The sequence below is a fragment of the Pinus tabuliformis genome, chromosome 5_1 (assembly GCF_031772625.1).
Source record: "Pinus tabuliformis cultivar Carrire ecotype Pingquan chromosome 5_1, CPIR1, whole genome shotgun sequence".
Classification (NCBI taxonomy): Eukaryota; Viridiplantae; Streptophyta; class Pinopsida; order Pinales; family Pinaceae; genus Pinus; species Pinus tabuliformis.
In genome coordinates, this window is record NC_142305.1 from 306,138,842 (window position 1) to 306,155,037 (window position 16,196).

A 16,196-nucleotide genomic window follows, 5' to 3' on the forward strand; every position below is an offset into this window, starting at 1 on the left:
ATGAGTCACTATGATGTAAGTTCTATAAATACTAATGAAATTTTGTGGGTCACAACTTACCTCCGAGCATAGAAGGAAGTTTTGGTCACGATACTTGGTAAGTTTTGCTTCAACAAGCATTGATCAAGTTCATTATAAAATTTACTCACCCCTGAGCTAATCACCATCTTACCTCCAACAACATTCCAAAATGTTTCATACAAAATTTTAACAAGGTTGTGTCCCTACATGGGAAGCATATTTTATTGAAATCATCATGCCCAAAAAACATAACTAGTTTCATCACAAGAAGATGTATTCTAGATAATATTTTGTTGTATGGGAGGTTATGGGAATGGCTAAAGCCTTAAGAGTCTAGAATTAGAAGCTATGTTTAGAAAAAATGACTTTGAAAATGTTTATGACAGGGTTGAGTGGCCTTTCATTCTTGTTATGCTAAAGGATCTAGGGTAGGAATTTTCCTATTTTAGTATAATCTAAACTTGAACTTCTCCCTCTCTCTTTTGCCATATGTTTTTGCTTGGCTTCATCTACTTGATAGGCATCAAGAAGAGATTACATCTCAACTCTTAACTCAAGGGAGTCATTTCAGTAGAGCTTAATTTTTCTCTCTATCATTTGCTAAGTGTTGTTTCTGAACATGTATAACCCCCCACTAAATTTCTCTTGACAGTAGTTGAATATCATTTCCCCCAACCAATTGACAATTGTTCCATACTAGGTCCTTTTTGTTATTGAAAAGCCATGGAAATTTTCTTGCAAACAAAAATAAATATGCAAATAAAACCCTAGTTTTCTTAATTTCTAAGAAAAAAGAAACGATATTTTTGTGAAAAGAAGAGTTTTACATCACAAGCTCTCAATCCAGAATCCAAATCAAAGCAATAACAACTCCAAATCAGCTCGACTAAAAGGACGCAAATATGACCTTTGAACCAGCAAAAGTGCAAGCCCAAATCAGTGGATGAGCATATCAAAATCAGCAAAATAGCAACTCCAAAAAACAGCCCAAAAACTCTCCAAAATCAGGGCACTAGAATGATGCTAAATGAACACTTATCAAATTCTTCACATGCTCACAATTGATCAAGCAAAGGGCGTGGACACAAATGGAATTGGAGGGCACATTAAAAACATAAACAAGGGTTTACTATTAAAATTAGAATCTTAGTTCATTTTCTATTTGTTATTTGCGATTTTTACAAGGTTTTAGGGGGGCCATTTCACTCTGGTAAAAAAACCAGCCAATTCATACTGTAAAACCAATATAAGCTAATTCCGTACAAAACCAGTCATTTCTAGTTTGGGAGGTCAGATCTGACTGGAAAATGCTCAATATCAGTACAACGAATAGGTTTTGCCAGTTCCAATTTAGTTTTGATAACAATGGTTAGTTATCAATTCCATATTCAGTACTCATTTGACCCTAGCAAGGATCCCTATGGTTCCTTTCTAAATTCCATAGAGACTTTTGGAAGGGTTGGCACTTCTACCTAGGTAATTTTTGAGGGTCTTCTTTACTAACGAGGTGATGTTGCTCAAATGCTATCATCCACCAAGTGGGTCTTCTTTGAGTTCTCTAGGAGGAAGAGTGTTTTTGTTAGCCATATGACATTGAGCAGCAACAGGCCCCATTCCAAAACGAGTTGAGCATCAGAAAACCATTTGCTTATAGCCCCATATTTGCATCCAGATGTAATCTTTGTCCCAGATTAATCTCAGCCAGGAAACCCTTACAGAAGTCCATGTCAACGTGCGAGAATATATGGTGATTTCTTTGCTCTATTTCTTCACTCCTAACAAAACTTGCCAAGCGCATTGCGTATTTGCCAAGGGACTTGAAAGCCTAGAATTGGAGTGGGAGGTTTGGAAAATTGGATGGATTAAAAGTTGAAAACCACAGTTTCATGCAAGAACTGACCCCCACCCTGAAACCAAAGAACTAGTTACTGTATTGAGGATGACACCAATTTTTAATCAAATCAAACTTTACAATTAAAAAACCCTTGCACAAAGATATATGAACACATTTTCCTATATTTTCAGCTTCCAAGTAGCAACTATCCATAGGTGCAAATCTATTAGCCTTGGTCAGAGTCCATTGAAACCTATAGATTAAACCAATACAGTGGACAAACTTGGCAAAGGTCCAATGTGTTGGAACCAACAAGACTGTAGAGTGGAAAAGCCTCCTTAACCATTTGAACTTGTCATTGAGAGAAGAGCTCGAGACATGAGGCTACCTCTGCTTGCAGACACAAATTCAAGGTGCCTTTGAAAGATTTTTTAGGCCACTCTACCTGAGGAGACATTGATAAAAAAAGAATCATAATGCAGCCTTCGTTAGAAAAGATTAGAGCATTGGCAAACTCCAAAACTCTGAAGGGAACAAGGTTAGTGACCATGGCAGTGTCTTGGAAGCAAATAGGACCATAACCCCAACTACAACACCCAAAGTGAATTTGTCGAAAATCCATTTGTTTTTGTAAGGCCTTTGGGAAGGTCACTTAGATTGAGATAATATTACACATAAGCTTCCTTTCAAATGAAAACAAAACAAAAAACAGTATTATCATAAAAATTCGTACACCAAGAATTTAAATACAGTGTACTCAACTATCTTGCTTTTAATTTTCCTAGCATGGATGCACAAAGTCATAAAACTCGTGTAAAAATCCATATGCGAGATAATTAACTTATCATATTTAATGCAATTTTATCATAGAATGTGCTAACAACATAGTATTGATTATGACTAAAGTTACAATGTTTCAAACAGACAACTCTCTCTCTCTCTCATGTATAAAGAATGGGACCACTTTATTCACCCCTTCACATAATCTTTATCAGTATAGAAATATTAAGAAAATGCTTAAACAATGGAAACAAAGAGATAAACAGTACCTAAATTATCGACAAGGACAATTAGTCAATAGATTTTCAACAGTAGAAGTGGTATAAACACAACCTTCAAATTCACCACCGGTATGCCATACCCTGCATGGAATCAAAAGTTTTCCTTAGCTCACACTATGATAAAGAAATCTCACTATATGTATCAATCTCTAGCACTCTTTTAACATGCTTCTATACATTGTTTATAACTTTCTTCCATTTGAATTGTCATTTCCTATGTGTGCAATTTGTGCATATTAATGCACTCAATTATCAACTAAATGAGCATATGTACAAATGTATTTGGATCACCACATGCACAACCAAAGCTAGACCAAGTGAATAAACTTCATAATTAAATTCAGTTTTTAGGCTTTTCTATGAAATCCAGGTTTCTTGCCAACCTACCATATCGGCTATCAAGATATGTGCAAAGCAGCAATTCAAATGCAATGAGAAGTGGGACAGCAACAACAGTATGACAAGGTGCCCACTGTCCAAAAACAATAATGAAAATTTTAGCATGATTAAAATTTCAAAACAAATTATACAACATATTCCATGCACAATTTGAAAAAAAATTAGCACCCTTAGATTTTTATCCTATATAATTTTTTTATTCTTGAATATTCAAAAGAAAACAACTTGTGTTCCTTGTTCCACTGCTCCACTCCTTTGTAATAGCAAGTATAAAAGATTTGTTAAAAGAGACAATTGAATTACATGTCGATCATGAGGTGGTACAGGAGCAGGCAAAGAGAATCGTCCTCGAGCCACAATGATATGAAAAATCCATAGAGGCAGAAATATAAACCTGCAAATATAAAAAAGGTGTCACTTGACTCGATAAAATTACAAGATAAATCATAATATTCAGACACAATATCTTACTATATCAGGAATATTTAATCTGTGCATAAGATCTCCCATGTTATACAATTGAATTGGAAAAGATGAATCAATAACAAAGATAGAAAGGAAAATTCCTGTTCCCCTCCTCTTCATATGTCCAAACTTGCATTTATTTGTAACCTCTTGGTAATCTTTTATAATGGGGCTTAATAATACTAGAATAACTTTTTTAAGCATACGAGCTGGAATGACTTATTCATAAACATGGTCATTTAGATTATGACATGCATGCTTGTAAATTATAATCTTGCTAAATATGACTGAGGGAATTACATCTTAGTAAAGGATTTATTTTGAATGAAAAAAGGGCAATACAAATAAAAATTCACTCCAATTAAAGCTGAGGAGGACCAACCACACTCTCTCAAAGAGTACATGGTTTAAATTATGGTACATTTTTCCAACATTGAAAATATCATTAATCAACAAGAGCCCCACATTGGAGGGCTAAAAGGATTTTCAATTTTCAATAAAAGTTTCCAATCAAACTTTAAAGATATGGTAATGCAGGAGCATCTACAAGCCTAGGCCATTTTTGACTCTTGGGTCAAAACTCATTTACCAAGGGAGTTGGTTCAATAATTTGTTTACGAAGAGAAGTTGATTTCCCTAAGCCATTTAATTTGTAATATTTTTGTCATAGTCTAGAAAGAATCTACGTAGTTAGAGGCAATGTTATCAAATTCCTATGTAACAAGACAATCTAGCTAATTAGGGAAAGTGTAGAAGTTAGCTTTGGAGTTTGTTGAATGAGAGATTCTTCTATGTAATAAAATAAACGACCAAGAGATTGCTCGAGGAGAGAGATTAACAGAAAGGAGAGAGGCAAGGCAGATAGAAGAAGCACGAAATCGCGTCGAAGAAGTGTCGAGAGGAGAGAGGCTTGCAAACAGTGCTACGCCGAGCTCAATCTTATAATTTCTTTGCTAATAATATCAGATTTGTGTGTTTGTTGTATGATTGAATGAATTTATATCAGTTGAATGCAGATCGAGTTGTAGCATAGGATGCGTGCTTTTGCAGGTTTACCACATGTGCAGAGTGGCCAAGGTTTGAGTCTCAACAAACAAACACTTAACAAAGTCTGCCCTTCATTAGCCTTTCGTGATTGACAGTGACAAAAGGTCAATCCGTCAATTTTTTCCCTCTATTGGCCACCAGGCTGTTAGAGATCACTTAGACGTTGGCCGATCAAATCTTGAGTGTCAATCCAACAACCAACGAGTGATCACACCAACTAATAGACTCTTTTCCCATGTACGTTTCCCACCGATTGGCCTTCGACTATTGGGGGTTAGCAAGACATTGGTCGATCAGCCTTTGAACATGAATCTAACACAAATCGGGTCGTCCTATCCGTTAACGGAACAACAAACAAATTATTTCCCAACAATTGTCATTCCCATCTACCGACACCGCCCTACCGTGAAAGCGCCAAAGCTTGTGAGCACCGACAAGCGACGAGGTGTTCCCATCAATTAATGAAACCAACAGACAGAACCCTTCACGACAATTGTAGTTCTATCACCGCTACTGACCTAACATGGAAGTGTTGAAAGTTACAAGCACCGGCAAGCGTTGGGCCAATACCGTCAACAAACAAGCCAAACAAATAGGATCTTCATGGCAATTGAAGTTTGTTACCGTTGTCAACAAATGGAATTTCGACAAGTGAATTTTGTCGAAATCCATAGAGAAGAGTGTCAGCGGTTGCGGGGAGTCCAACAGGCCTAGCGCCTTTGGCTTTGGGCCCTTGGTCACAACATTGGTCCTCCGGACCATTCCGGTTAGCACCCAAGAGTTGCGATTTGGGTACACGAATGAGACAATCGGTATAACATGGACTCTAAACTGAGCCATAGTGACAGAGATTACCTCAGATTGATATTTAAAAGGGAACAATAATAATATAGCACTTTCTAGGTTGATGGAATACAAACCAACGTCTTGATGGTTGTTGTGCTTTTAAAATAAAAGCATGTGTAGCAGAGCTGGCTCACAGCATGCAAATTTCTGCACTAAATAAACCTTTGTTATTTCCGCATGTGCTGGATTCAAAATAGTTTAACAAAGGTACCAAATGGGCACTCAGTTTGATCTGTAGAGTATTGCACATTGTTTTGATCCACAAATAGAGGACAGCCATCTAGCCGATTGTGTCGAGCCATCTAAAAGTTAAAGTTGTATTTAGTTCAAACATTTGGCCCAAGACCAATAGTTTATCACATTCAAAAGGAAAGATATTAGATTTGACAATGCCAAAGAACTATCATACTATATGGGAGTTTGTTGAATCATTTGCATCATATCCTTTTTGCCTGAGGAAAACAGCTCACCTGATTCCTCCTACAATCTTTAGACGCAAGCATTCTGAACTGCTTTACTTAAGTTTGATAACATAAACACAATGTATATCTATCTTCATAGGTCCTGCATATTTTATATTTAAAATTCTGGATTTTATGCACTGAACAAAGCTTAGCTGGTAATGAAAATTTTGAGATTCTAAAATGTGTCTGGACAATTGTATGGCATCTTATATAGTCTGAGTTTCAACTTTCAGTATTGCCAGTACTCAAACTATTTGTCTTAAGACCTTAGCTTTCTGATTTTGGGGCAGAATCTGCTATTTTTCTGCATTTTCAGACATAAGAATGACAAACCTGCATTGACATTAAGCTACAAAACATTTAAGCAACTAGTCCAGAATCCTACGAATGTTTTGGGTCTGTAAGTGAAGTAAATTTATTAATGTCCAATTGATGACCACAAAAGTAGGTCAATGGGACTGAAGAAGAGTACAGTCAGTATGGGTACATCGTGGGAGTGCAAGTGCATCTCCTAAAAAATTGCTAAAAATAACATATAGAGTGAAGGAAACCAGCGGTAGTGTTGCTGCAACAGGTATATAAGAGACTGTGGTATAATACAAAATACTCAATTGTCCGTGACGCGATACAAAATAATAATGGCCTGTTAAAGAGGAATGAGTGAGTGAGATGGTAAGGTCTGGCAAGAGAGCGATAGATGTTAGGGGCTCCTAAGTCTAATGACCAATGGCGAGGGAGGCGAATTGGGTACTGGTTTGCTGTCAAAGTCCCCTGGGGCCAGGAGTGGATCCGACCATGTGATCCTAGGTGTGATGTATGAGCTAGGGATACTCCTAGCATCCAAGGTCAAAATGAAGAAACTCTGAATAAGTCTTTGGCCACTCCTATGGCACTGGGAAACAAAGTTATGATAACTGGACCGGTTATCGTACCGGTAGGCCACACGGACCAGGAACTAGTCAGAACCAAACCGAACCAGTGAAAAAACTGGACCAAAAAACCAGTCAACCAAAAACACATAAAATATTCAAATTTTAAAGAAAAACATATATATTCATGTGCATCCATATGAATCCAAACCATTTATACACAAATAAGCAAAAGTTCTCATTTATATAGCATGTAAGGGTGCACATAACCAAAATAGCATTGAGTGCAATCCATCTCTAAACCAAAAATACATAAACAAACAAGCTCCACATGGCTTATAGCATCCAAAAAAAATCATGCTACAACAAATACCTACGTATCATCAAAATCATTGCATATATTGGGATCTTCATCGTCAATATCACCCTCTAAGCATTAAAATAAAATAGAAAGAGCATAACATGTCAAGTCAAGATTTTGTTTGAGTGATGGGCACTTTTTCTAGGAGGCTCATGATAGGAGTTCGACAACCAATGTCACCAACATCAAGATACATAGAGGGCTTAGTGCACTTGATTAAATACTAGTTCCATAACCTCGTTCATGACAAAATCCAATGGAGTGTTGCAATCTCACCAATCCTGAAATCTTGGAAAACTGTTAAGTCTACTGGATTTCAAGTGAGATCTACAATTCTATTTTCTCCATATCAAATCCAATGAGGTCAGAACCACTCAAACATCCCAAGTCATTTCGTGATAATGTTAAAAATTAAAGTAAAGGGATGAAAATGAAAGATAAAGGAGAATGTCACTTTTACTTTAAGAATTTAACATTACCACGAATTGCATAGCATTAGTAGGGCAATTGAGTCAAATACTAAGCTTCCCCTGTCATAAATCATTGCTTTTTTGAAAACTATTGCGTTCAAAGGAAAATCAAAGATAAAGGAGAATGTTACTTAAGAATTTAACATTACCATGAATTGCATAGTGTTAGTAGGGCAATATAGTCAAATACTAGGCCTCCCTTGTCATAAATCATTGCTTTTTTGAAAAATATTACATTCAAAGGGTCCTTGGTAGCGATGAACAAAACCAGCCGACTCGTACCGAACCAACTGGTTCAGTGCAGAAAGGTTGGTTTCGTACCAAAACGACCAAAAGAGATTCAAGTCACCAGTCCAAACCAATTTTGGCCTCAAACCAGTCGAACTGACCGGTTCATACCAGTTCACTTCGCCCGCTGGGAGGTAATCAAATGTGTCAGGGGAACCCTGCTCTTGAACTGTATGGAGTTAGTCCTTCTAGTCCTTTGAGAACCTGTGAACTGATGTATGGTTCGGCATCATCAAACTGGCCGCAATGGTATTTGTCGATCTCCCCAAGGGGAAGACTAGGAAGATACCCGAGATCTCACCCTTCTATTGTCTCGAGTGCATTTTGAAACTCTTCATGTCGCTTCCAGCTCTGGTCTGACAAATCCACAAGAAAGTATGAGGTGAATGTCCCGGTCATTCTAAATTAGTGCATGGTGTGTAGGTGCCAAGATTTGTGGTTGAAAATCTCCCTGACGAAGAGTGTTAAGTGTCACTGGTTCAAGTACCTGAAGAAGGTAGAGAGGGAGCCTCATGAATCCTAATATAGACAGCGATAGCGTCCTTTGGTCTCATAGTATAGGGAGTACCTACAAATGAGGCGTGTCTCTATCTCTAGCTCCTATAGGTGACACAGTTGGCAGATCCTATCCTATCATGATATATGGGGGTTTGTCTCTATCCGAAGTTTGTGTGAACCAACACAAAATTGTCCCAGTGGGATCCTAAGAAAATGCATCCAATGTTGGTGTGGGTAAGGTGGGCGAACTATGATGCCATCTTGTAGCTCCAAGAAGTGCTCTAGGTAGAATGACATCTTCTAGCCCAAGCTTATTGGAGGTGAGGTCCAAGTGACCTGAATGTACAATCTGAATCAATACATGTTGAGTTACCAAGAGATGGCTTAGCGCATCGGGGGAGAAACTAAATGGGGGAAGGCGCTCTGGGGAGATAACGTCTGGAGAAGTCAAGAAGCCTTTGAGAGCCAACCTCAAGCCTGTCTTAACGAGGAAGGATTTGAGGCAAGAGCCTCCGATGAGCAAAGAGAAAGACAAGGATACTTCTCTCTCCCAGTGTCTGAGTCTCTAAAAGATCAGACTCTATGGAGGAAAGAAACGAAACAAAAAATGATCTTGAAGGCGAAATGGATGGACACCATACTTTACCTAAATAATGGGTTGTGGAACTGTTCGTTTGCAAGATGATGCGTTTGAGAAGCAAGGTCTAGACTCTCTCCAAGCTGGCCCTCTATTTGCAACACAATCTTAATCCCCAAACTTCAGAGCCATAAAGAATTGTAGGTCTCATAATTAGCTCCATGAGGTGAAGTTTGGACAATAATTCGTGAAACTGACTCTAAAAACATTGTCTCCCAATGAGGGTTAGGGAACCATATCCTTTATTGAGCTGAGGCTGGAGTGTCTGTCACAAAACGAGGTCCCATGAACTGTATCCCAAAGTAGATGTAAGTGGTGGTGATCTAAATCTTAATTGCCCAATAGTAGATGATGCGTCTATAAGCGATTTCTTCGATGCACTAAAGACAAAAACCTTGGTTTCACCCAGGTTGACTGTCAACTGTTAAAGGTCATAAAAGTTGGACAAAGCATCGATCTGTCTCTATCATCCCCCTTAGGAGAAGCCAACAAGGCCAAGTAGTTAGAGAAAAGGACGAGCGAAAGCATGACCTAACAACCATCTCCTTCCTAGATATGCTCATGTAGGAAAAGCTCCAACTCATCAATATGAGAGGGGGAAACCCTATTGACTCCAATGGTACTCTACATGAAATCGGAAAGGTTGTTTTCCATCTTGAGCCTTCCCAAAACTTATTCATACAATCTCATAATCACTGCTAGACGAATCTCATATACGCCAATGTCGCGAAGCCTTTGGAACAAGACCTCCCTCCGAACTGTGTCAAAATCATTTCCAAAATTCTACAACGCAATTGTAGACCTTCAAAGATTGATGAAGAGGCCTCCTCAATAATTGCTCGGAGAGTGAAGATGTGATCGATCGTCTGGTAGTTTGGCCAAAAAATTGCTTGTCCTCAAGCCCTACGATGACGACTCTCCAATTCCTCAGACAACCACAAGTGTAACACTGTGGCATAAATCTTGGAGAATGTATGACCCACATTATAGTTCAATAGTTGTTCAAACCAGAACTACTCCCTCATTTGTGGATTAGGTAAATAATGTGTCTTGTCTAGGAGGAGGGGGAGCCTGAACACACCACATGATTAAATAAATCTGCAATATAGGACTCAAGAGATGGGATGTCATGTTCAAGGAATTTGCTTTGAAGCCCTTCCTCATCAGTTGTTATGTTAATACTCATAGCTTTGACTACTCTCCTAATGTCCCTCTCAGAAAAGAGGTGGCATAAGGAGGGGGGAAAGGGATGCGGATAAAAGGTTGTCCATGAATGTTAGAGGGAGGTTGTGTGAGAGAATAGGGATTGGGGGTAAAGGCCAAGCTTAATACTTAATGTCTTTTCTATTACTCTTTTCTGTCTTTCATCTTTTGATAGTGTAACATAAGGAGATGCATTTACACTCCAACTCTCTTATACTCACGCTAGGTGTATTCTTGAATCCTCGTGACCTACTATTGTTGTCATTCATTGTAAATTAATAAAATTATCTTAGATTCTCTTATTTTCAAGTTGAATTTGCTAATCTAATAAAATTATCTTAGATTCTCTTATTTTCATGGGCTTCTCCTTGATGTATGTCACAGAATGAAGTGACAACTGAATCAAACGAGGAAGAAGACATCTTTGAACATTCCTCCTTGACTATTTTTTCTCTCATAAGTCGATGGTCCAAGCTCTCTTTCCAATGAATGGAACATCCTTCAAAGGACTTGAAAGATAACATTAGTTGGGACTTGGTGACTTTATATCATCCTGACTCTAGATCAAACATATTTCCAACTATTCTATACATGGTTTAATGCCTACAGCTCTATAATCACGAATTGTTCTATGTAATACCACCTGAAAACTTACTACTGCCCACTTTGTTGCCTTCCAAAGCTCATCAGTATTTTTTATTCTCCAACCTAGAAGAAGTGTTGTCATCAAGCCTCTAGTACCGATAAAGTATGCTAGTGTTTTAGGCAATATGACCTTGAACTGTTCAGTGGGTGTCCCTTAATTTTCTCATGACTACCCACTAGAAATAGCATACCCTCTAGTTCCATGCATTATCACTACCTTGGCCAGCATAATAAAGAGCATTACAAGCACTTCGAGCTTTTGCTCGAGAGGAAAAACTGAAACCTGTCAATTTCCCCGCTTCAAATTGATTAGGAGTAAGCATTGAAGCTACTGGGATCACCTTTTTCATCTGGATAACAATGTTCATGAGGTTTTCAACCTTTTTGTAGTTTATATGACCTCATGCACTATCAAGTAATTCGGCTATAGAAATCTTGTTCTTGATAGTCGGATTAAAGGCCTACTGGTGAGAGCTCAATGTCCATACTTTATTATTACTTACACTGTCCAGTTGTCTTAATTCACTTGAAATCTCAACATTTGTTGTTGAGTTGTTTTCAAGGTGAAGCCCTGTGGGTGGCGGATTTGTCATCACGCTATCAGAGAGGGTAATGTTGTTTTCACCTTCCTATATATCAAGGATACTTTCATTCTCTCCTTCAACATTCACATATCTGAAATTTGAATGATGTTGCTATCAAAACAAGTGTCCCCTTCCTTGAGAAGACCATCCTGTTCCCTAAAATTTAGCCGACTTCTTTCATCTTTATTGGTAATATAGTTATCTTCAACACTACTACCACTAGCTATGGTTTCCTCTTAAAGATTTTCCTTCTTTTTTGGAGGATACAACCATGTCCATGTTTTTGCCCTTGCTCCAGTTTCTCTTGTACTTTGTTTTTTCAGGCTTGGGCTTATCATCAATATCATTTGAACTGTCTTTCCTGCAACTAGTCCAAAACTGTTCCCTTTCCTTAATACCTACCTTCTGTTGTACGCTCTTATCATCATGTTCAAGTGATTTATCTATTTTATTCTTTGCCTCTTCAAGTTGCATTCCTTCCAAAGAACTTAGGAGTTTCATAATTTCCTGCATAAGATTCTCTTCCAAAGGGATTTCAGGGGTTGTAACCCTTAAAACTTCCTTCAGACAGTGTGTAACCACAAGCTTCACCTTTTCGTCTTTATGCGTCCATAGCTTGTATTCACCCAAGTTTGTTATTGCAGGAACCATAACTACTAGAATCATTTGAGAAGGTGGTTGTTCCACCATTTGTAGTTTTCCTATCACCTCTTCCAATGATAGAAAAAGAACATCATTGAATGGAGAAGAAAGTGAATCTGCTGCTCTAAAAAGCTATCCTTCCATCATTCTTCCCATCATCATATTGTTATTTTAATTTGTAAGAGAATTGGTCCCTTGCCCGAATAGTTTACATTCCATTGTTAATCCTTCGGCTGGCAGGATTCCAACTCTGATACCACAGTAATATGCTAGGGCAATTGTTGCCTAGGGTTTCATGTCCTAGTTAGGGTTTCTCAAGTAATAACCATATTTTCCTCCTATTTAGGAAAGACACACGCTTGTTCCAACAATATTATTATTTAATCAACACAATCATTCATTAATCCAAGGTATTAACGCAGTCTAATTCCAACTATGCAGTGTAAATCAATCAATTCCAAAGCAAATCCCAATAATACAAATCAAACTCAAACTTCAGTATAAATTAGTGTTGATAATATTGGTATCGGCAAAATATCAGTGAGGGTCTAGAAATCATCTTATCGGCAATATCAGCAAGCATAAAAAATGCATAATATATTCACTTTTTCATATTTTTAAACATATAAAGCAATAACAACATGAACTAAACACATTGGCACATAAATATGAAGAAAGCATTGATATATATGATGTCAAACAGAAATGATACATTAAAGGCGATACCAAATCCTGTTGATCCCTGATAATTGTCCAATCAATGACTCAAATGTGGAGAACCAATACAAAATAACATCACATATATAAAAGTATCTCATCATCATGAGTTATAAACTTATATGTAGCAAAACAAATAAAACTAGCAGCTATCTATCTGAGACCAGTGCCCTCTCCTTAGCAGCTATCTTTTTGTCTTGTTCAGCGATTACTGCAAGAGCTTTTTGTTAAACCTCCACACTAAAAACCATACAAGGCATTACATCTACATCATGTGCAGAGAGTCCAACTAGATGGTATTTCAATCGCGTAACCCCTCCTGACATCTTGGTCCCACACAATTTGCATGATAGATATGCCCAATTTGCCCCACGAACAGGCTCCCCATACTCCCAAAATGGGTCCCTTTGTAGTGAACTAATTCAAACCTAGGGCACAAAAAAAAAAACAAAAAATTGGCATTAATCCCCCCAACACAAAAAATAATAAGTAATAACCACCTCATTTTTAAAAAATTACTACATTATTTGCAATGTGTATGAAAAATGGCAATAAGAGGATGCATAAGAAAGTTGAAAAAAAAATGAAGCTTGCTGTCCAAATATGGAGAAAACCCTTGCATTGGCTCATGGGCATGAAAATCATAGCAAATGGAAAAAAAACAAAGAAATAAAATGTTGGTAGGCAAAGAGGCAAGCAAGCATAACCCTAAATCTATGAAAAAATCATTAACATCGGGGCTTTTAAGAACATACCTATTAATGGAAGAAAAGAAGTTTGTCTCACTGTTCTTCAATCTTTGATCCACAAAAAAATCTTGGTGGTGATAATCGTTGTTTGATCCCCAATCCCTCATTGACAACCACCACAAAACTCTTCCCCTTCCTTCTCCAACACTCAGAAAGAGAAATGAGGAAAAAAAAGGCAAATTTCCCTTTTTCTAGCTGCGGCCTAGCCTGCCCGACAATATTTTATATCGTCACGCGATATTTTGCCGAGATATCGGCGATATCTCGGAAATATCGCGATATTTTCGAGAGCCAACATATCACAACATTTTCTCGGCGATATTTCTAATATTCGGCAATATCTAGCCGATATTATCATCACTGGTATAAATCAATTGATTTCAGAATAGTCCAACAATACAAATATGGTTCGGATTCCAACATAAATCAACCAAATGCAATAATGCAAATCTAACCCAAAAATTGATCACTAATTGTTAGGATATTCCGACACATAGGAAATAGTTAAGTATAACTTGGCCTAGTGTAGAGTTAGGTAAAGTGTGTTTCTTTACTTTATATTTTTGTAACTTACAATCTGACGGTCACGATATGTTCTAGACATGAAATGATCTGACGATTCATTCTCTCCCCGGTATTACCAACGCTTGATCCGTGGCTTGACACCCGATTGGTTCATGATCTCTATTTAAAGAGCACGGAGGGCCATTTGTAAGGTAACCGTTCATGAGAGAAGCTTATGTAAATTTTCATTCTTTTATTAATAAATTGCTTGAAGTGGCCGTGTTGGCTCAGGCCGTGGACTGTTTCCCTCTTTGAGAGTTTTAACCACGTCAAGAATACTAGTGTATTGATCTGTGATATGTTGGTGAGCGGTGTCCTTTGGTGTTCTGTCTGAGGAACTTACCCTGTAAATTCCTACATGGTATCAGAGCTATTTGAGAGTCGCATCCGTTGGTAATCCAAATCAGAAGTCGGTACAACTGCATCCGACTGTCGTTTCCTAGATCTACTGTTTCTGACTGCTTTCGGGCCGAGAGGACTGCTCTATTGTGTTAGAAGCATATGTTCCAGTGAGGAACCCCTTTCGTTCCATGCGAAAAGGTTTCTGATAGCCCTAGCTACGTCATTTTAAAGATCTGGAGGTATACAATTTTTATTTGCAGTTCTAGCTATTCATCTCTCTGTTTATTTCGGTTTATTTAGGTCTCTGTTCTTTATTACCAGATCTATACCTTTCATTTCTGTGTATGCTCTTTGCCCCGTGACTCTGTGCGATCTGGGCAAATCAAAAACAGTAAGGAAGGAATTTTTCATGTGTATGCTCTTTTCTACCACGCCTTAGTGTGATCTCGGAAAATCAGAAACATTGAGGAAAATATTTAGTTTCCGGCTAAAGCTAACTTCAAGCCGTAAGGTTTTTTTTTTTGTATGTCCGTGTTGGGTGTTGTGGTTTTTGTTTTATAGGCAAAAAAGAGTTTTTTTCAAGTAAGCACACACCCCAAAGCTTCAGTGACTAAAAAAAAACCCTTCCTCTTTTTCAAAAATTACTAACCTTCTAAACTAGCTCACTTGGTCCAAAGTTACTTTATGAAAACAGAGGTCTTGAGTTCAAGTCTTTCTTTTTATTGAGTTATTTTTCAAAAAGCACATGTAACTTATGTTTTAAAATTACTTTATGTAAAAGTGTTCTCGCCCATTATAAAAAGTGAGTCACTTATAATTCTAAAGTCTCTTTATCTTTTATTTAAGTTACAATATATTTGGTAGCTCATAAAGTACCATTGTAAAAGTGTAAAAGTGACTTTCACTTATTTATAAAAGTGAGTCACATAAAATCTTTTTTTTAAAGTGAACTAATTAGATTAAGTTTGGAAGGGGGGGAAGTTTAAATATAACATTATCATTCATTTCCGCACATTCACGCACTTCGTCGGCAACTTCAACAACTTTTCTTCAAAAAGCCATAATTTCTTCATCCGAAAACCGTTTTCAGAGCCGTTTTTTTTAATCAACCTAATTTTTCGAGATCTTTCCATTGGAACACTTAGTTTCAACATCTACAGCTTCAGTTTCTATTAAAAATGAGAGTTCATGCCAAGTTATTCTTAACAGCACCAACTACTTCCAATGGTGGTCCTACATTGTGGATTTACTAAGAAGTAAAGGTCTTTACAGAATAGCCTCAGGCAAAGAAACCAAACCTCAAAATGAAGATAAGACAGCCAAATGGGAAACTAGGCAAGATCAAGCACGTGGGTTGATAGGGATGTCTATTTCTCCAGACATTAGATTCCATATCGCAGAACTCGATACTCCTAATGAAACAATGAAACAGCTCACTAAAGTTTTTGGAATGAAAAATGAAATTAGAGCCCATCAACTCGAAAATGAGT

At 37.5% G+C, this 16,196-nt stretch overlaps 1 protein-coding gene across 1 annotated transcript in view; it reads right to left on the bottom strand.

Moving 5' to 3' along the window:
- The window catches only part of LOC149164587 (uncharacterized), a 152,840-nt gene that overhangs the window by 118,760 nt on the left and 17,884 nt on the right, over positions 1–16,196 (bottom strand). The window contains exons 2-4 of the mRNA XM_089429533.1: positions 3,619–3,709; positions 3,304–3,388; positions 2,945–2,997 (exon numbers count right to left, since the gene is read on the bottom strand). Of these exons, the coding sequence (XP_089285659.1) occupies positions 2,945–2,997; positions 3,304–3,388; positions 3,619–3,709 (229 nt within the window). The remainder of the gene's footprint in view (positions 1–2,944; positions 2,998–3,303; positions 3,389–3,618; positions 3,710–16,196) is intronic.